This window comes from Nannospalax galili, unplaced genomic scaffold (assembly GCF_000622305.1).
Source record: "Nannospalax galili isolate Female #2095 unplaced genomic scaffold, S.galili_v1.0 scaffold867, whole genome shotgun sequence".
Taxonomy (NCBI): Eukaryota; Metazoa; Chordata; class Mammalia; order Rodentia; family Spalacidae; genus Nannospalax; species Nannospalax galili.
In genome coordinates, this window is record NW_008355797.1 from 560,279 (window position 1) to 583,966 (window position 23,688).

General features: G+C 47.4%; 1 protein-coding gene across 1 annotated transcript; it reads right to left on the reverse strand.

Moving 5' to 3' along the window:
- Positions 1-4,491: 4,491 nt before the first annotated feature.
- Positions 4,492-12,070, reverse strand: Rnd1 (Rho family GTPase 1). Its single transcript, XM_008853664.2, has 5 exons — positions 11,839-12,070; positions 11,075-11,162; positions 8,413-8,522; positions 7,250-7,384; positions 4,492-5,590 (listed from the first exon to the last, which is right to left on the reverse strand). The coding sequence occupies exons 1-5, from the start codon at positions 11,956-11,958 to the stop codon at positions 5,345-5,347; spliced, it is 699 nt and encodes a 232-aa protein (XP_008851886.1). The 5' UTR covers positions 11,959-12,070; the 3' UTR covers positions 4,492-5,344.
- Between the last annotated feature and the right edge of the window lie 11,618 nt (positions 12,071-23,688).

Here is a 23,688-nt window from a genome sequence, read left to right on the forward strand (position 1 = left end):
CGCCGCCAGCCATATGACCACATGCTTCTCTTTGGTTCAAATTCCACCACCAGCACCATCACCACCCACCAAAACAAATTGTAACTACTTGGATGGTTTCTCTTTAACTGGATCTACTACTTCCTCAATACGGTCCTATCATCAGGTTTGTGTTTTGGTTTTTTGCTTCGTTTTGTTTGGTTTGGTCTTTATGAGACAGGGTCACCTGTAGCCCCAGCTGGCCTGGACCTCATTATGTAGACCAGGCTGGCCTTGAACTCACAGAGATCCGCCTGCTTCTGCCCCTGCCCCCCAAGTGCTGGGAATGAAGCTGTGCGCCACCACGCCTGGCATTCTTCAACTTTCTTTTAATCCCACATGGCTGTAGGGCCGGTTTTTCACTCTACACATACTCTCAGTTCTCAAGCAGGGCCTCAGAATACACCCTTATCCAAAACTCAGCGTCATGGACAGTGGCTCAGTGTAATCCTGAGACCACATTTAACACTCTTAGAATTCCTGTAACCATTGACTTTGCAATTTCTCAGTAAGAAGTCTGACATCTACTTGGTAATTCATACAGTGAACACTAGAGGGCTCTCCGCTCACAGACTGGAACCCTATCTAAGAACCACCAAAGATGGGTGGGAGCCTTTAAAACCTGCTGTTATTTATTGAGAAATCTTTAAAGTGCCTAACTCTGTGCTGATCACTTAGCCTATATTGCTTTATCTTACTTAGTTGTCATAACAGTATGAGATGGATATTGTCTTGACTTTATTTATAAGGAGATTGTGGCCTAGAATATGCCTTTAAAGACCACATAGTTAACAGAACGGGGCCTGAATTCTTCTGGTCCATTTGATTTTAGAATCCATACTTTTCTCACATTTTCAGGATACTATCTCTATTGTCTTAAAGAGGAGCAAACTGAAGCTGGGTGTGATGGCACACACCTTTAGGGGTCCCAGCCCTGGGGAGGCAGAGGCAGGAGGATCTCTGTGAGTTCAAGGCCAGCCTGGTCTACGGTCGGCCAGGGCTACATAATGAAATTAAAAAAGAAAAAAGAAAACAAAAATGGAAGAAAGGGTAGGAAGGGCCAGTGATAACTCATGGGCAAAGTGCTTGCTGTGCAAGCCTGGGGACCTGGATTTGATCTCCAGAATCCATGTAAAGGTAGGAGAGAACCAACTCCAAGAGTTGTCCTCTGACCTCCTCATGGGTTGTGGCATATGTGTGTCCAAAGATGACTCAGAAGTCTACAGCCCATATTACTCTTGCAGAAGACACAAGCTGGGCTCCCCCCCACCCACATGGTGGCTCACCATTGCCTGTAACCCCAGTTCCAGGAGTTCTGACACCCTCTTCTGGCCTCCAGAGGCACCTGTACTCACGTGCACATATCCACACAGAAGCATACACACATGCACATAATTAAAAATAAAATAAATCTTTTTTAAATTATTTATTTATTATTTTTATTTTATGTGTATGAGTGTATTGCCTGCATGTATGTGAGTGCACCCATATCGTGCAATGCCGTGGAGGTCAGAAGAGGGCTTTGGATTCCCTTGGAACTGGAGTTAAGGACAGTTCATAGCCACCATGTGGGTGCTGGGAATAGAATCCAGGTCCTCTGCAAGAGCAGTCAGTGCTCTTAACCACTGAGCCATCTCTCCAGCCCATAAAATAAATCTTAAAAGGTACAAAGCTTGACCCAGCTCATAGTGAAAGCTCCCTGGTACTTCTGCCTACCTCTCATGACACATAGAAGACACTGAGCTGCAAGGAACTTGCTTATTTTACTCTTCTTTTTAAAAAAAATTTATTTATTTATTTATTTTATGTGTAGGGTAATGCCTGCATGAATGTAAGTGCACCTGTGTCATGCAATGCTCACGGAGGTTGGAAGAGGATGTTGTGTCTCATCCCTTGAAACTGAGATTGCAGATGGTTATTAGTCACCATGTGGGTGCTGGGATTTGAACCTGGGTCTTCTGCAAGAACAGCCAGTGCTCTTAACTGTTGATCCATCTTTCCAGCCCTATTTTACTCTTTTACTTCTCTCACAAACATTTATTCTTAGAATTGAAGACATAAAGACTATCGTTCTATGTATATGTGTATGTTCACAGTGTGTTTGTGTGTGCAGGACATGGCTGCTCCTCATGTGGAGGTTAGAGGATGACCTGTGGTATCAGTCCTTGCCCTCCACATGATTGTCTCCACCTCCCATCTTGTTATAAGAGCACTGGCATTATAGATGTAGCAGACATGTAGCACATCCAGCTTCACGTGGGTCCAGAGATCTGATATCAGATCCTCAGGCTTGAAGGGCAAGCGCTTTACGCACTAAGCCATCTCCCCAGTCCGCAAGACTATATTTAGTAAGGATCATAGTCTACTATTTAGCTAGTTAGCAGTAAGGGTCCATGTAATATAGTTAACAGTGAGACTTGGTTTGAATACTGATCCAATTACTTACTATCATTGTGATCTTCTGCATGTCCTATGGCATCTCTGGCTTTTCTCTTTCCTCACTTATAAACCAGAAGCAGTAACGTACCTTGCCTTATAGGGTGAACTAGCATGGCAGCTAAAAGTGCATATTCCTCCAGGTGTGGTGATACATGCCTGGAATCCCAGCAGGAGTGAGGTGAAGGTAAGAGGATCATGAGTTCAAAGTCATCCTTAGCTGTATACTGAGTTTGAAGCCAGTCTGGGCTACATGGGACCCAGTCTCAACCCTAACTCTCCTCCCTGCCAAAAACACATTATATTGCATGTACAGTGCAAGTGCCTGTAGCTCCCCCATTACTTAAGAAACTGACTGAGATTGGAGGATCATTTTAGCCCAGAGTTTAAGTCCATCCTGGGCAATTCAACAAGAGTCTTCTAAAATTTAAAAAAAAGGAAGAAAGAAACCTGTGGAGGCAGCAGGGTCAGCCTCAGCTATATAGCAAGTTTGAGGCCAGCCTGGGCTGCACGAGGCCCCATATCAAACCAAGAAGAGCCAGCACTTTAATCCCAGCACTCAGGAGGCAGAACCAAGTAGATCTCTGTGAGATGGAGGCCAGCCTAGTCTACATAGTGAGTTCCAGGCCAGTTGGGACACTACGGGAGACTTTGTCTTAAAAAAACAAAAACAAAATAAAGGCTGGGCTTGGTGGTACATATCTTTAATCCCAGCATTTGGGAGGCAAGGGCAGGCAGAGCTCTTGTGAGTTCAAGGCCAGCCTGGTCTACACCTTTAATCTCAGCACTCAAACAGAATTTCTTTGAGTACCAGGCTAGCATGGGCTACAGTATAAGACCACATCTCAAACAAACAAACAAAAAAAAAACACCAAAAAAAAAACCCTCTAGTGCCAGATTTCCTGGCTTCGTATCTATTTTACACGTCCTAGGTATATGACCTTAGGCACATAAATCTCTCTGAATCTCCCTGCCTGTGTAAGGAAGTAAGTAGTGCCTCAAAAGGACACCAAGAATAAATAACCTAAATAACTAGAAAGTGCTCTGGTAGCTAGTATCATTTATGAGGTTAAATTTGATACATAGTAACTTTTTTTCTTTTTGAGACAGGGTCTTGCTATGTCATAGCCCAGGCTGCTCTGAAATTCATTATGTAGCCCAGGCTGGCCTGGAATTCATGATTCTCCTGCCTCAGTCTCCAAGTGCTTAAATTACAGGTGTGTACCACCATACCCAGCCATAGTAACTTTTCATTTCCAACACTATTCTGGGAAACTTGGAAGAAAAGGACTATGAGTCACTAAGAAGGTTAATTAAGATTCCTGAGCTACCATCAACAGACACTAGAGTTAGAAGTTCAGTGACTCCTTGAACTCAGAGCTGGGAACCTCAGGATCTTTAACTGTGCTTTGGCCTAGTCTGTGCAACTCCTAGAAGAAGTGGGACAACTTAGCAACTTGATTTTCTTCTTCGTTCAAGCTTTCTCTCACCTCCAGACCCTCTAGGGCAATGGTCCTCAATAGGAAGTGATTTTGTCCAGGGGACATTCAGCAATATCTGGAGACAGTTTTGGCTGGAGCCTACTGTTGTCATCTAGAACCTTCTAGATGCCAGGGATGCTACTGAGCATCATACACTGCATAGGACAGTCCTGTACAAAAAGCCATTCTCCTGGTCATAGTGTCAGTGTTTTGAGGTACCGAAGGCCTGCCCTAGGACTAAGGTGGTCTTCTGTGGCAGGGGATGGGAAAAACCAGGTCCTAGGAACCATGAAGACAGCCACTCTGTAACTCACAGAAAGGCAGCCAAGACAGCTTTTCCCTCACCAGTTACCAAGAAAACAGAAACCATATGGGTCTGAAGAGGTGGCTCAGCAGTTAAGAGCACTGGCTGCTCTTGCAGAAGACCCAGGTTCTGGTCTACATAGAGAATTCCAGGCTAGCTAGGACTACAGGGAAACCCTCTCCCAACCCCCGCCCCCAATAATACAATAAAATGAGATTTAATTAAAAAACAAACAACAACAAAACAGCCAACTTCTTTATATATGTCATATTTTCATTAATAAATAGGTTTTCTTCTTTAAACACAGAACATATAACAGATTGAAACACTCCCCCCTCCCCCCAATTCCAAAGACAAGAATCTATAAAACAAATGCCAACTGTACCGCCCTAAGGGCAGGAAAAGTCTGGTGACCCCCCCACCCAGTCCTGCCCCTGAAGCACCACCACCCCCACATTCTGCAAGAGAAGGGGGTCTAGGGCTCCTTCCTTGGACCCTGGGGACTTAAGTGAGAAGCATGTGAATGTATGACATCACCTCTCCATGACACATGGGCTATGCAAAGATGAGGTTTCCTTATTAGCTCTGATAGGCCCCTGCCCTCCTGGGTTCAGTTATGAAGCACCTGGGCTAAGCTCCCAAGCGAGCTGCCTCTGGGCTTTCCCATTCTCCAGTCCTCTATGACTTCTTAAAGGGGAAAAGAAGGGATCAGAGACCCCTCCCATCCCCCGGCCTGCATGGGAACGCTGCGTGGAAGAGGCATGATGCTGAAAGTGAGGGAGGCTCCTGGAGGCCCCCAAGCCCATGAGGCCAGCATGCCCCCAACCCCCCACACCCTTCCTTCCTCTGCAATGGGGGGTACACCGGGGCACCCCCTCTACAGCCTAGGGCCTGGCTTGGGGTGTGATGGTTCTTGCTTAATGTCAGGTCCTCGTGCCAGGCCTGGCTCCTTCTTCAACCCATTCTTGTCTCCTTCTAAGCACTCACTGTGGCCATCTGCAAATCTCATGTCCAGTGTCTTAAACTGTCTCATCCTCCCTCTCCCCATGCCTCTGCACCCCAAGGGAGGAAGTGGGGGGCTGTCTTCCCCCCTCTGACTCCCACTTCACATAATGGAACAGCTTTTGGCCTTTTCCTTCTTGAAGGTAGAAGAGATGAGTTCAGAGCGACTGGGAAGGTGGAGTAGTCTCTTGGAGAGGCTTCGGACAGGGCTCTTCGGGGGCACTGAGCTGGGCTTGTTCAGACACACCATGGATGCCATCCGGAAGATGCTGTGGATACTCTTCTCTGAAGTGAAAGCTGAGCCCTCCAGGTAGATTTCTGCACCCAGCTGCTTGGCTATTGCACAGCCCTATGGGAGGGTTGAGATCATTAATGCAGTGGTCCAACTTGGCTAGGAAACACTGTGGCATTCCAAGTGTCACTCCTCAGGGCTATTCAGGATGGCACCCAGTTGCCAGTCTCCTACGACCGCCCTTTGCCAGTTATTCACACAGGTGAAGTCTGACTGAATGTGAGAATCACCTGGAATCCCACAGAGCAGGATTTCTGGGGACAGGGCATGAGCGTTAGGTTCTTTCAGTGCTGGTGACTGAACCCAGGTCTCTAACCATGCACATTACCACTGAGCTCCACCCCAGCCCTGACACTAGTTTTTGTTTTTGTTTTTACATTTATTTGTTTATTGTGTGTGTGTGTGTCTGTATCTCGGTGTCTCTGTGTCTGTGTGGGCATGAGTGCCACAGTGCATATGTGGCTGACAGGACAACCTGTGGGAGTTCACTCAACCCTTGTGGGTCCCAGAGATTGAACTTAGGTTATCAAACTTGATAGTAAACACCTTTACCTACTAAACCATCTCACCAGTGCACTGACATTCGTGTTTGTTTGTTTGTTTTTATTTTTGTTTTGTTTTATCTTCTATTTTGACATTTGTATTTTTTAAGAGCTCTCCCAAGTGACTTTAAGGAGAAACCATGGCTTAACAGACACAATTCTTTATTTTATTTTATTTTATGTGTGTATTGCCTGCATGTAGGTAAGTACACCCATGTCATGCAATGCCCTTGAAGGTCAGAAGAGGCTGTCGGATCCCCTGGGACTGGAGTTGCGAACAGTTGTTAGCTGCCATGTGGGTGCTGAGATTCAAACCCAGGTCTTCTGCAAGAACAACCAGTGCTCTTAACCACTGAGTCATCTCTCCAATCCCCAGACATGATTCTTATACTTCTGTGTGCATAAAAAATTATCCTTGGGGCTAGTAAGATGGCTCAGCGAGCAAAGGCTTTTCCTCCAAGGCTGACAACCTGAGTTTAATCCCCAGAACCCACATAGTAGAAAGAAAGAACCAACTCCCATAAGTTGTCCTCTGACATCCACACAGGCTGTGGTATGCACTCTCTTTCCCAAATAAATAATTTTTAAAATTATCCTTAGCTTTTGTTATAAAAATACAAATCTCCATATCTTTCTCCCCGAGTTATTTTATAGGCATGAAGCCTGGAACTCAAAATTGTGACAAACATTTATTTTGTTCTGTTTTCATTTGGTTTTGGTTTTTTGAGACTGGGTCTTCATCATGTAGCCCAGGTTGGCCTTAAACTTGGATCCTTCTGCCTCTACCTCCTGAGTTCTGGAATTACAGACTATATCTGGCTCTAACAAGCATCTTTAATGATTCTAATGCAAATGATCTATTTAAAAAAAAACTTAGAAATGCAGACACACGCAGGAGGGGCTCACTGGCTAATCTGTAACATGAATCTGGGTAAGCAGGTACCTATTACCCAGACCTAGGTGAGAAGTTTGTTATAGATAGATAACTCCCTTCTAGGTGACAAGTTTACTACAGACAACCCCCGCCCTTATATAGCAAGAATTTTCTCTTGCCATAGAAGAAGAGCTTAAGAGTCATATTTCAAGCCCTCTGCCATAGCCTTCTCTACACCATCCTCTATCACACAGAAGTATACACACACACACACACACACACACACACACACACACAAACCTGCTCATAGGAGATGGGTGCCTGTTTCTGGTGGGACAGCTCCATTAAAGTGCTCAGGTCTGTTCGCAGATCAGTCTTGCAGCCAATAAGCAAAACACGAGTGCTGGGACAATAATCTAGGATTTCTGTTCTCCACTGATGGCCAGAGCAAGAAGAGAGAAGGTAAAAAGAAGCAAAGTCAGGGGCAGGCAAGTAGATACCAGGAGAAGCCCAGTTGGCAACATCAAGCACAACACCGAGATTATCACATCCCAGTCCTCCCTCTGAGTCACAGCATCTCTGCTGCACTAATTACATCATCTTCCTGCCCATGAGGCTATTGGTGACACTGGTGTGCTGACCCAGGAGCCTGTTCCTTCAGTCAACAGCACAAGGCAAGTCTCTTCCCGTTCCCTGCCACACAGAGAAGACAAAGGTCTGCCTTCTTACCCCAGTCAAAGGACCTCACAAACCCAGAATGCCAGGAGAGAAGCCAAGCAATCTCTCCCCAAGGGAAGGACATGATGTGAGTCTTCTAGGAAGCTGGGCTATTTCATAGCATTTCCTGCAGTTTTTCCTGTAGGCAGACCCAGGCATTTCCCACCAGCTGTTCAGCTCTGACCTGCTTGACTCAGTAGGCCTGGAATCACAGTCTACAGAAGCTGTTTCCAAAAGGCCTCATTCCTGATCATCAAAACATCACCAGAAGGTTCCCTGATGCTGAGCCCTTTGCTTCCTGAGTCTGCCGCAGCACCCTCCCTGGCTAGGCCTCTGCCCGGAAGGGAACATAGACTAGAGACAGGACAGAAGGCAGAGGAAGGAAGCCTATGTTCAACCTAGAGCTGTAGCTTATCGTGAGGCCTCGGGCAAAACTCTGCTTTTCCATGGTCTCAGGTTCTTGCTACTAGATAGAGGTTTGGAGGACAAGGCTCTCAAGATTCTTCTCGTTCTGGGTTAGAAACTGTAGTTTATTTTACCTAACCTTTTTTTCCTAGGTGTTGAACCCAAGGCCTTGCTTATGCTAGGCAAGCACTCTACCAACTGAACTAAAACCACAGCTCTATTTTTAATTTTTATTTGGAGACGGTTAAGTTGCCTAGTCTAATCCTGAACTGGTTACAATCCTGAACTTGAACTTGAGATCCTCCTGCTTCAGCCTCCCATCATGCCCAGTTTACCCTTACCTTCTTGAGTGCACTATCCACAGTCTCCGGGCGACTGATATCAAAGCATAGCAAGACTGCGTCTGAGTCACTGTAGCAGAGTGGACGGACATTGTCGTAGTAAGGAGACCCTGGTATAAGGAAAGAAGAGCTGATGGTGAGCCTAAGCCCAGGGATCCCTGGGAATGCAATTCTTGATCCCTTAATATCAAGCTATCTCCCAGGGTACGGTACTACAGCATAGAAACTTGGAACCTGAGCACCTGCCAGAAGGCTATTTGGGAATATCATTTCCCTTGGTCCTAAAAAGGGGAAAGAAGGAAAAAATTTTAAAGAGAGCCCGGTGTGGTGGCACACGCCTTTAATCCCAGCACTCGGGAGGCAGAGGCAGGTGAATCTCTGTGAGTTCAAGGACAGCCTGGTCTACATAGTGAGTTGCAGGACAGCTGGGGCTACAGGGAGACCCTGTCTCAAAAAGACCAAAAAAAAGGGGGGGGGATAGAGTACAATCTGATCTGTCTCGGTTTCCTGCTGTGGGCTTAACTGAAGAGCTACTCATTTTCAGAGTCCCAGAAAAAGCTGCCAGTACTGATGGGGAGGCCAGGGCTTGATAAGGCTCCCTTCTCATAAGCCTGCCTGCTGCCCAACCTCTGCTCCAGCCTCCTGCTCTAGGGTCTCCCAGTGAAGAAATAACCCTGCCTGTTACATAACTAGCTGCCCTGATTCTTTACCTCAGGGTCAGAATTCCAGGAGGCTGGCAGAAGAGGGAGCGCATCGCGGGTTCGGTACTCTATTCCTCTACCCACCCAAGTCAGTTTACACTGAAAGGGCAAAGGAAGATGTGGGCCCCAACCCTCAGCTCCCAAGGAGGCCATCTCAAAGACAGTGACCCGGATAGCTGGGGACTTAGAGGCTAGAGGAGGGATTCTTGGAGCAGGAGAAGGCAGTTCAGACCCAGGGTCTGATGGGGTGAGTACTAGGAGTTCTGCTGCCCCCCACCCCACCCTGAGGAAGGAGCCGTAGCAGATTTGGAACCCAGACAATCCGTGCTCAGAATAGCAAGCAGCCCCTCTCTCTGTATTGCAATCACCATGGAAACTGGGGGGAATCCAAGCTGGGGTGGGATGTCGGTCGTTAAAAAAAAAAGTAAGGGGGAGTTGGGCTAGCTGCCTGCTCCTTCAGCAATCCGTCCCAATCCCTTTCTGAGGTGAGGTGGGGGTTTGGACAGGGGAGCGCTGCGGTACCAGGGAAGGGGGAAGGGAAGAGGTCTCCATTTTGGCTCCAAGCAATCCCCCTCCTCTAAAACCAGCAAGTGAACAAGGCAAACAGGTTCAACCCAAACGTAGGGAGGCTCCATCCCACGCATCACTGCCATTTCCTCCATCCTTATGGGAATCTAATTTGAAAAAGGGATGGTAGCCTTTATGCTCCTGGAAATTAGGAGTTAGGGGCGTGACCTGGGGTAGAGAGACCACACTAGCTGATTTCCATTATCTGGGCTGGAGATTCAAGGGCTGTTTGAGGAGGGGGAAGCAGCAGGGAAGGGGGCTGGGGGGTAAGGGAGATCGCGGGGAAGGGGACTGGGGATGGTGGTAATGAAAAGAGATGAGCTGCAGCAATATTCAGGGACGGTTGGGAGGTGGGAGGGTACAGCAGAGGAAAAACCACACATCACGCAGCCACGCTGCATTCAAGCAGCATAGCACAGTCAAGGGAACCAGATCCCTGCCTCCCAACCCCTGGAACTGCAACGGAGGAAAGCATACGGAGCGTGAAGAATTTTTGTTGTGCGGAGAGCAAGAGTAAGTATTGTTTTTTGTTTACCCATCCCCTAACCCCAATCTTTTTAGACCTCAAAATTAGAGCGCGGGAACAACAGCTTTTTGGAGTAGGATAGTATATTTATTACACACGCAGGAAACCCCTGGTGATTTATGGTCCTCTTTAAACTCAGCCTGAATATGCATTTTTTTTTCAAAGAATGAATTTTATTTTCTTTCTCCTATTGCTGGCTTTTACTCCTTAATTATGTCTGAGCCAGACTGTTAGAGAGAGAGAGAGAGAGAGAGAGAGAGAGAGAGAGAGAGAGAGAGACTAGGATAAAGAGATAGTGGGGAGGGTTCAGAATTAAAGCGGAAGAGAGCTGAGCTCTGAGGGCTTTGGGCCGAGAGCAGGGAAAACACTGCTTTCTACATTTTCAAGACAGAGCATCTTCTCCCTCACCCCAGTACCAGCAGACACAGTAAGAACCAGCCCTAAAAGCACCCTGCCGGACACTAGCGCCAATGTGACCATGCCCTATATTTGCTATCTCCCCTACCCTCCAAAACCTCCCTGAGCCGCAGCGTGTGACGAGCACAGCTGAGTTGCGGCAGGCAGACAGCAGTGTGTGTGTGTAAAGGGGGGAGGCCTGCCTGCTGCACCCCAACAGTACTCATGGGTCCCTTCACCTCACTATGCCAGCCTTCTTCACTCACTGCTTCCCTGACCATCCAAAAGAGTTGATTTCCCCAACCAAAGACTCTAGATTCCTTCTTTTAGTTTCCTGTTAAGTACCCTTCTCCTCAAAGGGGGAAATTTTTTTTCTAAAAAAAAAAACAAAACAAAACAAAAAAAACCACCCAAACACCGGCTGTAGCTGGCCAGTGGAGGTGGGATGGGGCATTTGGGGCCACACTCTTACCTGAGGTATCCCAGAGACTAAGCTCCACTCTCTGCTCCTCTGTCTCCAAACAGGCTGCGTAATTCTCAAACACGGTAGGCACATAGGTCTGTGGAGAGAGGGAGCATTCACACCTAGCACCCGTGCCCTCAGAAACCCACCCAGTGTTGGCAGCACAAGCCACTCACCCACTCTCTGAAACACTAGTGTCAGGTGATACTGCCAGAGGAGGGGATGCATGGGGCAGGAGGGATGGTGTGCGACAGGAAGGGACTGTAGAGGCAGACGCGGGTACTTTGCTTCCCAGCCAGGGAACAAGTCCCCACATCCTGCTGGTCAGAGACAAATACATGCACATTTTCTTCTCCTTAGACCTGTGTCCTAATTTCAGAGCCACAAGCCATTTTTAACCTCCGTCTTCTGCCCTCAAATCCCTTGGCACAGGGTGAACAGCAGAAAGGGACAGCAGAACCTGCCTGGGGCCACCCTCGTAGAACCCTTGAGGAGGGGCTGAAGGGCAGGCAGGTATTGCGTCAAAAGAAAGCCCAAACTCTCCTGTGCCCCCCCCCCGGTCCCTCTGTGGAGGGCCGGCTCCAGGGATGAAGGAAAGTGGGAGGGGACTTGATGGGTAAAGAGGTGAGGAGCGGCAGAAGTGGGACAGGTCTCAGGGGAAACGAGGCAGGGCAGTCCTCCAGGGAGAAGGCTGCTGGGGCGACCTGGGGGTGGAGGAGCCGGCTCTCCTGGGCAGGTGGGACCCGACCCGGGCACGGCGCCTGGCAGCTTACCTCGGGATAGCAGTCCTTCGCTAGCACCTGTAACATCGCCGTCTTCCCACACTGCACATCCCCCACCAGGACGAGCTTACATCTGACCACCACTGGCTGGGGCGCCCGTCTCTCCTTCATGGCTGCAGCCTCCGCAGGACTTGGACACAGATTCCGGGGAAGTAGGTCGTGCCAGGAGTCTAGCACGCGGGTCAGAGTCGGGCTCCTCGCCTCCTTCCAACTGAGGCGGAGGCCGGCCCGGCCTCGATATATCTCCCAGGCTGAGCCAATCACTAGAGGAGGAGGCCTCTGCCGAGGCCAATCCCCAAGGTGGGATCCCCTCCAGCAGCCAATAGCAGGAGGCTCTGAGTCAGCGCCCTCTTCCGCCCTTCCCTTACCGTTAAAGCGGCACCGTCGCTTCCTCCTGGAAGGGGAATCCCACGCTGTTTTGTGTTTGTGTTAGAAAGTGGGGAGACGACTTGAAGCAAAGCTAAGAGATCTGGAATGTCCATGTGTTGGTATCAAAGCCCATAAACATGGAACCAGAAAGTGAGGTCCAGCTGGAGTTGTAGGGCCTGTCTCAGGAGGACAGCAAGACCTGCCTAACTGTGGACAGGTGACACCTGTGGGGAGGAAGTGGCCCTAGAGAACTCTGACTTTTTTTTTTTTTTTTGTCTTTTTTTTTTTGAGACAGGGTCTCCCTGTAGCCCCAGCTGTCCTGGAACTCACTATGTAGACCAGGCTGGCCTTGAACTCACAGAGATCCGCCTGTCTCTGCCTCTCCAGTGCTGGGATTAAAGGCATGCGCCACCCCACCCGGCATACAGAACTCTGACTCTTTAATTCTGTATAGTTCCTATCCAACCAGTCCACTCTGGCACCTCTTAATATCAGCTCCTGAGGTCCCTCCTTTTAAAGCCCAAGTCCCTTTGTCTAGAATCACCTTCACTAACACAAATCAGCAAAACAAAACACAGCTTCTTACCCACAGACCCACTGAGAAAAAGAATGAGGAAGTCCAGCAAGTGGGACTAGGACACTGGATGATATCAAAGTTGCTCTTTACTTCCTGTTAGCCAGGGAGCTTCTGGCTCCAGCCTACCAGGAGCTTGGAAAGGTGTTTTGTTCCATGGCCTGTGTTCAGTTTCCCGGATGAATCAGGTGCACGTCTAGCACCAACGTACTAATGTGTGTCACCTCTTGAAAATCCAGCCTGGAAGACTGGGCCTGGACCTATGGGATTAGAAACTGGAGGCCAATCTAAGATGGGCCAAACTACAAAGCTGTGTCCTGGCCCTGGCCCTTAGCACTGCTGCATGCTCCAGGACCCCGCTACTCAGCAGAACTATGGTTGGGTACAGCTCACACAAGTTCCTGACTCTCTGGCAACCAAAGCAGCCCAATAAGGCCTCCAGGAAGCTAGGGACCAATTTGGGGCAAACTTGGCAACCCAGGATCTTTTCCTTTTCTCTCCTCTCCTCCCCTCCCCTATCCTTCCTCTTCCTCCTCTTCTTCCTCCTCTTCCTCCTCTTCTCTCTCTCTCTCTCTCTCTCTCTCTCTCTCTTATTTTGTTGGTTTGGTTTATTTGTGAGACAGGGTCTCACATTAGAATTCACTGTGTTGGCTAATCTCAAGCTAGACACAATCCTCCTGCCTCAGCCTTCCAAGTCTGGGATTATAGGCAGCAGCTACTACCCCTGGCTCAGGGCTGTCTCTAGGATCCTTCATCTTGAGAAGCCCAGCATTTCTGCAGTATGCCTTGGGTCTTACTCTCTGAGAGCTTTACTCTTAAGTCACAGTGATTGCTGCCCCACCCAAGGACATTTCCCTGTGATTTGGGGTACTTAAAAGCCTTTCCCAGACTCAATGGGAACGACCTCTAAGTGTAAGATTCCCTAGACTCAGCTCGCAGTAGACAGAAAGTGGAAGTTATTTTGAGAATGTAACCTAACCAATGTCTCTCTAGTCTACCCTGTGGTTTCTAAGTCCGGGCTACTTGGTGGTGGGCTCTGGGGCCTTGGGATGTACTGCCTTTTGCTCATCTCATACCCACCACTTCAAGGGATAGAGTCACCTGAGGGAAACTCCAGGGCAGAAGAGGTTACCCAGAGTTTACTTTTAGCTGGGTACCCTCTTCTCCCAGGCTGTCCAGAAGTTTCTTCACCTTATCTTTCCCCATGCCTCATCCTCAGCCTCCTGTTTATAGAATTTGTCCTCTCTTTTCCCCTTTTCAGCCTCCTGATAGCTTCTCTGAGCTTCCCATAGTGTGTTTTGGGAGAGTTCCAGAACAGCTGTAAGACTGTTTCAACCTGGAGTCCTTTCAGCTTGACCTTCTTCCATATCTGCTGTTCCCGACCTTCTGTCTCATTTGGATACAGTTCTATAGAAGTATCTAGAGTCTCCATATATCTTCTTAACCCTTAACCATGTTAGCCTTCTCAACCATGTTCTTTACCAGCCTACACAGGCACACGCACACACACACACACACACACACACACACACACCCTTCACTAGCCACTCCAAATAAGCATTCAGTACAAGTAAAGTAAAACCGTTCTTACTGCGGGGCGTGGTGGTGCACACCTTTAATCCCAGCACTCAGGAGGCAGAGGCAGGCAGATCTCAGAGTTCAAGGCCAGCCTGGTCTACATAGTGAGTTCCAGGACAGCTGGGGCTACAGGGAGACCCTGTCTCAAAAAGACCAAAAATAAATAAATAAATAAATAAACAAACAAACAAACTGTTCTTACTAAGCAGTAAGAAACTTTTAACGCTTTTAACAAGATTGCCATTCCTAAACTCCTCTGGGGTAGAAATTCTGGGAGCTGGTGCCAACATTGATTCTTCCTGGATGGCTGCATTTCCGGTCAGCAGCAGGTCTGTGATAGAGCCTCCACCATGACTGAATCTCAAGATGTGACTCCAAAGATATCTTGTGGGTCACATGCTTATGAGTTGTGGTGGAGAAGGGAAGGTGTTGCATGTGTTGAGTGTGTGTGTTAGGTCAGGAGGGAGAGTACCACAACACAGAAGAGGAGAGTCCAGGTTCAGCAGGTCTGGGTGTTAGAGGCAGCTCTGCTTTGAAGCTGTGTTTTGGAATTTAACTAGAAAAGGGGTTTTTAGCCCTTTGTTTTTGGTTTTGTTGTAAATTTTTCATCGAATTTTTGTGTATTTCATACACAACACCTTAATCATTTTTATACCACCTTCCCCATTGGACCCCTCCCATAGCCACCCCCCCCAGAAGTCATGCATTTTGTCATTTGTGTTAAGGCTTATCATGTCAAGTTAGTGTCCCCAGACTTCCCTCAGTGCAAATTCATCCACTGAGGTCCAGTCAGCCTATCTTGAGTCCCTCCCTTTAAGATCAACTCTGTCTCACCCAGTGGTAATCAGCTGCTAATAATTCTTCAACTAAGATTGAGTCCTGCTGCCCATTTCCACAGTTCTGTGCTGAGGTTTTGTTTGCTTGAGTTTGCATAGTTCTTGTATATGATGGCACCATTGCTATAGGGTCATATGAACAAGGTCCCAGGAGCCTGTAGGACTGTAGGACTCTATTTCTAAATTAGACTTTTTTTTTTTCGTCTTTTTGAAGCAGGGTCTCCCTGTAGCCCCAGCTGGCCTGGAACTCACTATGTAGACCAGGCTGGCCTTGAACTCACAGGGATCCGCCTGCCTCTGCCTCCCGAGTGCTGGGACAACAGACGTGCGCCACCACGCCGGCTTTAGACTTTTGTTTTCATAGTTAGGTCTCCTTCCCCAACTTTCATTTTTGTTTTTGTTTTGTTTTGTTGAGCCAGGGTCTCAATGTAGTCCAAGTTGGCCTCAAATTCCCAGCAATCTTCCTGCCTCAGACTCCTAAGTGTCACTTAGATTACAGGTGTGCGCCACCATCTAGTGGAGCTCCACGGTCCAGCTCCTAGCTCTAAAAAAATTCCATATTATTTATTGAATGTGCACATGTGTGTATGTGTGTGTGCATGCTCATGCCCTGGTGCATGTGTGAAGGTCAGAGAAAAACGTGCAGGAGTCAGTTCTTTCCTTCCACCCTGTGGGTCTCTGGGATTGAACTCAGGTCATTAGGTTTGATGGAAAATATGTTTACCCACTGATCCATCTCACCAGCCCATCAGTTCCCATTTTTGTTTAAACCTCTTCAAAGTGTCTTTATTTAAGGCTCTGTAACCAGAACAATACATTTATAAGATAGCTATTCTCTGTTAAGACCAAGAACATTTTTTAAATATTTTTTATTTATTATCTTTATTTTATGTGTATGAGTGTATTGTCTGCATGTATGTGAGGGCACCCGTGTTGTGCAATGCTGCGGAGGTCAGAAGAGGGCTCCAGATTCGCCTGAAATCTGGAGTTAAGGACAGTTCATAGCCGCCATGTGGGTGGTGGAAATCGAACCTGGGTCCTCTGCAAGAGCAGTCAGTGCTCTTAACCGCTGAGCCATCTCTCCAGTCCCAAGACTAAGAACATTTAAAACAATGCTGTACTTGAAAGCATTATGCCAAGGTGAAAGAAGCCAGTTAGTTACAAAACACAACATATCATACATTCCATTTACATGAAACAACTTCAGAATAGACAAATCCAATGACATGGAAAATAGATTTGGGACCAGCAAGATAGCTCAGCGGGTAAAAGAACTTGCTGCCAAGCCTGATGAACTGATTTGATCCCCAAGACCCACATGGTGAAAGCAAAGAACTGACTTCTGCAAACTGCCCTCTGACTTCCACGTTTGCCATGGCATGTGTGTGTGCACACAAACTAAATAAAATTTAATAAAAATGTTAAAGAAATAAAAGCCAAGCATGGTAGGGCACACCTTTAAATCCAGCACTTGGGAAGCAGAGGCAGGCAGATCTCTGTGAGTTCAAGGCCATCCTGGTCTCCATTAGCAAATCCAGGCCAGTTGTGACTACAGGGAGACCCTGTCTCAAAAAGACCAATAATAATAATAATAATAATAATAACAATAACAATAATAACAACAACAACAAGAGCTGGAGGATGTAGCTTAGTTGGTAGAGTGCTTGCCTAGGCTCCACAGGGTCCTAGGTTCAGTTCCCAGCACTGCATAAACAGGGCATAAACTGGGTATGATGGTGCAAGTCTGTCATCCCAGCATTCAAGAAGACAAGGAATTATACTCAGGAGGCAGAGGCAGGGAGATCTCTCTGAGTTTAAGGCCAGCCTGGTCTACATAGTGACCTTCAGTTCAGTCAGGGCTACACAATGAGACTGTGTCTCAAAAAAAATTTTTTTAAACCCATGAAACAAGCAGATTGACCTTGAACTCCTGCTCCTCCTGCACCCTCTGCTCAGGATCAGGGTGTTGGGATCACAGACATGTGCCACCACACCTGCGCACAGGCTTTTATTTTATAGATCCTATTACCTTTTATTTTTAACTTGAAACTATTTTTAAATTGTAAAAGATCTATTACACTGGGCTCCATGGTGCACGTCTTTAATCCCAGCACTTGGGAGGCAGTGGCAGGCAGATCTCCTCTGTGAGATCAAGGCCAGACCCGTCTACATAGTGAGTTTCAGGCCAGCTGGGGCTACAGAGAGATCTTGTCTCAAAAAGTAAAAACAAAACAAAACCATTACCTTTTTTTATATATTTGGAGGTGAGGTGCACGTGCCACAGCTCAAGTGTAGATGTCAGAGGACAACTAACAGGGGTTAGTTCTCTCCTTCCACCATATCAGTCTGGGGGACTGAACTCAGATTAAGCCTGGTGGCCAGCTCCTTTACCTGCTAAGCCATCTCACCAGCCTGCAACCTATTTTTTGAAGAAACCAGGCTTGTTCTAGAGCATTCTGGATTTTGCTGATTGTATCTCCAACAGTGTCACTTACAAGCTAAATTTTTTACGAACTGAATCTTATGCAGAATCCTAAAACACAAAGATGGAAAACAACTACTCCAGTTATATCAGAATGGATGCACATAGTGGAGACCATCCCGTCCCTACTGACCTCCTAGGGACAAACCTCAAGGATCAAGGAGAACAGTTTAAAACTCAACCTGGATAATATCTTCTACCATGAGTGCGTTCGTGTTTGTGTGTGTGTGTGTGTGTGTGTGTGTGTGGTGTGTGTGTGTGTGTCTGTTTGCCATGTGCTCAAAGCTTAGAACTGAAATTTCGTTATCTTTTTTGGGTTCTAATTACTCTGATAAGTTCCCATTCTAGGACAGTATTGTAATACACAAAGATGCTCAGGGCAGCAACAAATTTAAATTCACCTGACTTTACCAGAGAGTACACAAGCCCAGTGCTTCCTCTGCCCTCGGGACTCATGCAGAGAGCCTGCAGGCACCTTTGCCCTCACTGTCTCCCAGGTACCTGGCAGGCCAGGCCCATTCTCCTCCTCCCTTAATATGATTCAGGTGCTGAATTCTATGGTGGGAAGTTGTAACTTCTGATCTCTGAGGTCTTTGCCTTCAGAGAACTTACAGTTCAAAGAACAAGTATGCAGGCACCCTGGTGGGTAATTAGATGAACACAGGAATATTCGCGTGTTGGGGACGGCAGACCTGGTTAGGGGATCCTGGGCTTCAATTCCGGTACAGGACAAGGGAGGGAAGATCTGGATGTACCAGGGGCAGACAACGCAGGTTGAGGAGTGGAGTGGTTTGCCTGGGAACATAATTGGAAAGGAAAATCTGCTGCTTAAATACCACAAAGGGCGTTTCAACTGCAAAGACACAGGCGTTTCCTGCCTAAGGAAATATACGCATGGCCACCCACCCTGTGGACTGTGAATGTCTTCCAGCCAAGGGCAGCTGGTAGACACCTGTAAGATGAGCAAACTTGGGTCTATTGAGTCCTTTCAATAAATACACACACACAAAATGAGGCACAGCCAGTGTTTGGAGTTAATTTTGATTATTTTGAGGGAGAAATCAAGGCAGTGGGACTTTGCTCTGGAGGGAATTCTGTTAGAAAGTGGAACAGAAAGAAGCAGAGCAAAGCTATGGCTGGTGGAGAGGCGGCATCCACGCAAAACTAGCTAGGATGGCGGTTTGGTTAGTTTTGTGGTTCAAACACGTTTTATTTTTGCCTTTGTTCAGATATGACTATGGCGAGGTCTTTTTTTCATCTTACACCGTCATAGAGTGGCTGTGCCTGGTAGTGGTATTGTGTGAAATGTCTTATCTTCAACAGAAGAAATCCAAAGCATTGCTGAGACGTCCCATCCAGTTCCTGGCTGCCAGGGACTGACCCTCTCCTCCGAAACAACTCTGTTCCTATCCTGGGAGCTGGGCGTGTTGCTTACATCTTCCGAGAGAGCAGGAGGGGAAAACAATGGCAAGAGAAGACTCTCCCAGGAAAACATCGTGAGAGAAATAGCACTGAGCTACGGTGTGAAACAAGTTTAGGATGCTGAGCAGTGGCCAGAGTACAGAGAATGGTTTAGACTAGAGTCTAGATGAACGAGATGGCTTGGAAGCAAGAGATGGAGGCCTAAGGAAAAGGGTCACTGTATGTAGTGTGTCCATGCATTCGTGTGTGGGGTGTGTGTGTGTGTGTGTGTGTGTGTGTGCGTGAATAAAGGTAGCATAGGAGGAGAAAAGACAAAAATATAAGAACTGGATGTGATGGCTTGTGCTTATAATCCCAGTCACTCGGAAAGCTGAGGTAAAATCAAAGTTCAAAGCCAGCCTGGCCTATAAAGTGAGTTGAAGGCCTGTCTAGGCCTTTTTAAAAGTGCTGAGGATGCAGGGCTGGGAGATGGCTCAGTGGTTAAGAATACTGGCTGCTCCTACAGAGGAATCCCAGCACCCACATGGCAGCTAACAACCATCTGTAACTCCAGTTCCAGGGGATCCGACGCCCTCTTCTGTCCTCCAGGGGCACTGCATGACACTGATGCACTTATACACAGGCAGGCATAACACTCATACACATAAAATAAAAATAAGTAAGTCTAAAAAAAAGTGCTGAGGATACACCTTAGTGGTAGAGTTAGCATGTGCAAGTTCAATTCCTAGTGCCAGAAAAAGAAAGAAGGAAGAAAAGAAAGGAGGAAGGAAGGAAGGAAGGAAGAAAGAAAGAAAGAAAGAAAGAAAGAGAAAGAAAGAAATTTTTTCTAGCAATCTGGGGAAACATTAAGTAAAAGTGTCAGTACCATCCTAGACGGTAAATGTGGCAACAGAAAAGGAAGGAGGGAGAGAGAGAGGGAGAGAGGGAGGGAGAAGTGAAGGAGGGAGGGAGGGAAGGAAAGAGGGAGGGAGGGAAGGAAGGAGGGAAGGAGGGAGGGAGGGAGGGAGGAAGGAAGGAAGGAGGAAGGAAGGGAGGGGACAGAGGAGGAGAAGTGGAAGAAGAAGAAGAAGAAAGGAAGCCAGTTGAGGACCAAGAATTAGAAAGTACAGAAATGGTTGAGGGTAGGGCTGGAGCAGAAACAGGGAGGCACTGAAGAGAGTGGTCATGAAGAAGCCTGTATCCTGCCCTGACTGAAGCTGGGCTGCTGGGTGGGCGTGGACACAGAGGTAGAAGGCAGGTGAAGGAAGCTCAACAGCGGTCATCATGGACCGGGCACTTGTGGAGCTGGCAAGGCCACAGCATATGGGTTTCCTGTCTTCTTTTGCTTCCACTCCAGGGCTTAGCCAAGACTATATTTATGGGGGATGGTGTGACATCTCTATACATGTGTACAACATGAAACGATTAGGTAATTAGTCTATCCATCACCCAGATGTTTATAAATTGTGTTGTGGAACTTTTTTTTTTCAATTCCTCCATAATGGCTTTCAAACTAGTCTCAGGCAGGTAATACATGTTATTTGTTGGGGGGACGGGTTGTGTGTGTGTGTCTGTGTGCAGTTGTACTTGTGTGCACATGTATGTGGAGGTCAGCTGTTGCTCCTCAGTCACTCTATACCTGATTTTTTGGACAGTATCTCCTTGGCCTGAAGTTTACCATGTAGGCTTGGCTGGCCAAAGAGCCTCAGGAATCCACCTGTCTCTGTCTTTGCACCTGGTTTTTGGTAAATGGGTTCTGGGGGATCAAACTCAGGTTCTCATGCTTGCAAAGCAAGCACTCTCCTGATGGAGCTATCATCCCAGGATAGGAACCATAAGCCAGTTGAATTGCAATGCAAACAATAAGCCATATATATGCCGATGTAGACAGCGGGATGGATCTTTCTGTCTGTGTCAGTCTCCTACAGTGTCCTGAAATGTTTACTAAGTGCAAAGCACTCTGTTTTGTTTTGTTTTGTTTGTTTGTTTGTTTGCTTTGTTGAGACAGAGTCTCAACTGTGTAGACCAAGCTGGCCATGAACTCACAGAGATCTGCCTGCCTCTGTGTCCAACTGCTAGGACTAAAGGTGTGTGCCATCACGCCTTATGGACACTCTGATGTTTTCTCTTTTTACTTCATAAAAAGTTCTGTCAGGATACCCTAGGTTGAGTCCCCGCCCCACGTTCTGACAATCAGGCGTACTCAGGACATTTTCACTGGCTGCCCATTCCACTAGGAATGCCCTTTTCCTTAGTTGTTCTAATTGGTACCTTTAGCGCTCAGGTTAGCATCACCTGCCCACAGGTCACACAGACGAAAACAGCCACCTGATTCTTCTCTTCCATTTCTGGTTTACATTTTTTGTTTACCTTTTTTCTGTTGATATTTAAAAAATGTTTTTTATTTATTTATTTGGTCTTTTTGGGACAGGGTCTCCCTGTAGCCCCAGCTGGCCTGGAACTCACTATGTAGACCACGCTGGCCTTGAACTCACAGAGATCCACCTGCCTCTGCCTCCCAAGTGCTGGGATTAAAGGTGTGCGCCACCATGCCTGGCTGTTTTATTTGTGTATGTGTGTGGGTGCACATGTGCCTTGATGTTCATTTGTTGGTCGGAGCACTACTTTGGGGAGTTCTCTCCTTCACTATGTGGGTTCCAGGCTCAAACTCAGGTCATCAGGCTTGGCAGCAGGCACCTTTACCAAATGAGGCATCTTGCTGGCCCTACTGATTATGTTTCTGTCCCCACTGTGATTAGGTGAACTCCACGGGGACAGGACCCTAATTCGTATTATGTCCAGAACACTACTCAGAACCTAAGAGGAGCCCAGGGATTTGGAAGAGTGAAGAAATGGGCCTTCCTTACTAGACTCTTCCTGTCCTTGCACCTCAGCACTCTCTTCCACGGTCTGGAAGACTGGACAGTGCCAGAGAATCCCTCCCGCTCCACATCAGTCCAGTTTCCCAGGACATGTGATAGCCAGGGTCAACACAGTGTACTGGACAAAGAGGTCAGGCTAGTTACCCACAATTCTGTGCATCAGCTGAGAGACTGAGGAAGGGCCTTGCTAAACTCAGGCAGAGAACAAATAATGGATGGGCTGAATAGGAGGCGGTGTGACACAATAAAGAGAACTACGCTGGCAGACACGCTCTGCCTGTGTTGTCCCTCAGTCCTCAGTCCTCTGAGGATTTGGAAGAGGTGATACCAAACTTCTGACATGTGCCACTTGGGAGGCAGGCAGATCCAGTTCAGACTCTGATGCTGACACTAGCAGGGCAACAGGGTCCGAGAGCCTCAGTGCCAGCTCCATGTCCAGTTTGAATCCTGTCCTTCCCAGCTACTAGTCATGTGATTTTGGAGAAATCACTCACCTTCTCTGAAAATTTTCTTATGTCTCAGATGAGGATTATATTAACTGAATCACCTAATGTTTCCAGCATGGCTCCAAGAAACCTTCCAGGGGATTGAGAGTCTGAAGCAACTGGGACTCTCCAGTTGGCTCCTGTTGGCTCCCATCCCCCCTGACCTCGAGGGCCCGGGCCCAAGTACACTATAAGGATGGAAGACTCTCCTTCAGCAGACTGAGGGCCAAGTTTAGGTTCAGCACTAACCTGTGACCTTAGACAAACCCCAATGTGGGTGCCTCTATTTCCTCAGTAAAAACTTTGGTTTTCTAAAACCAGGGTTATATCCACAACTGGGGCATTGTTCTGGTGGCCAGCCTGTGTCCCCAACCCCAACACTCCTCCTCCCTGAAGCAGAGGAAATAGAATTGTTACAGAGTGCCCTGAACTCTGTTTTGATTTGTTTCATTTTGTATTCTATGACTGTGTGCACACAACTGCTTTACATCAGTGCTGGAGATCAAACTTGGATCCTTGTGCCTGCAAACACTTTGTCAACTGAGCTACCCCCAGCACCCAACTCTGTTATTCTTCTTAAGAGTCCTTTCCTTTTTCCTTTCCTCTTTTCTTTTCATGTATCCCAGGCTGTCCTCAAACTCATTATGTAGCCAAGGATGACCTTAAACTTCTGGTGTTCCTGCCTTCACTTCCTAAGTACTAGGATTACAGGAGTTCATACCACGTACAGGTTATTGGGGTAGCATCCAGGCCTTCACTCTACCATCTGAGCTGCATCCTCAGCCCTGAAGAGGTTCTCCTTCGCTCATCCAGCTTCCTCCAGGTTGGAGAGTGGAAATCTCCCTCTTGTGCCCTCCCAAGGCTCTCAGCCCATTCCACACCACACCCACTCTCCCTCTTCCTCTCCTGTCCTCTCCTGAGGTTTGAACTGAGTTGACCAAGAACGCTGAGAAATAACTTGTGTCCTGACGACCCTGAGACTCGGGGTGAACGCTTCATTTTCAAGTCCCTTGCCACTGAAAAACTGGGCTGAGAGCTCTCCTTGGATACCCCACTTCAACCTGGCTTTAACTCTATGCCTTCAGTAGTATTTTATTGATGATAACACCTGACTACAACGGAGAGGTCCTCAGTTCATTCCACTGCATAGCACTCCCTTTGAATCAGGATACTGGTAGCATAGGCAAGCCGAGGACGATAAAGATAGAGTTGTCTTTTCTGAAGGGAGACAAAT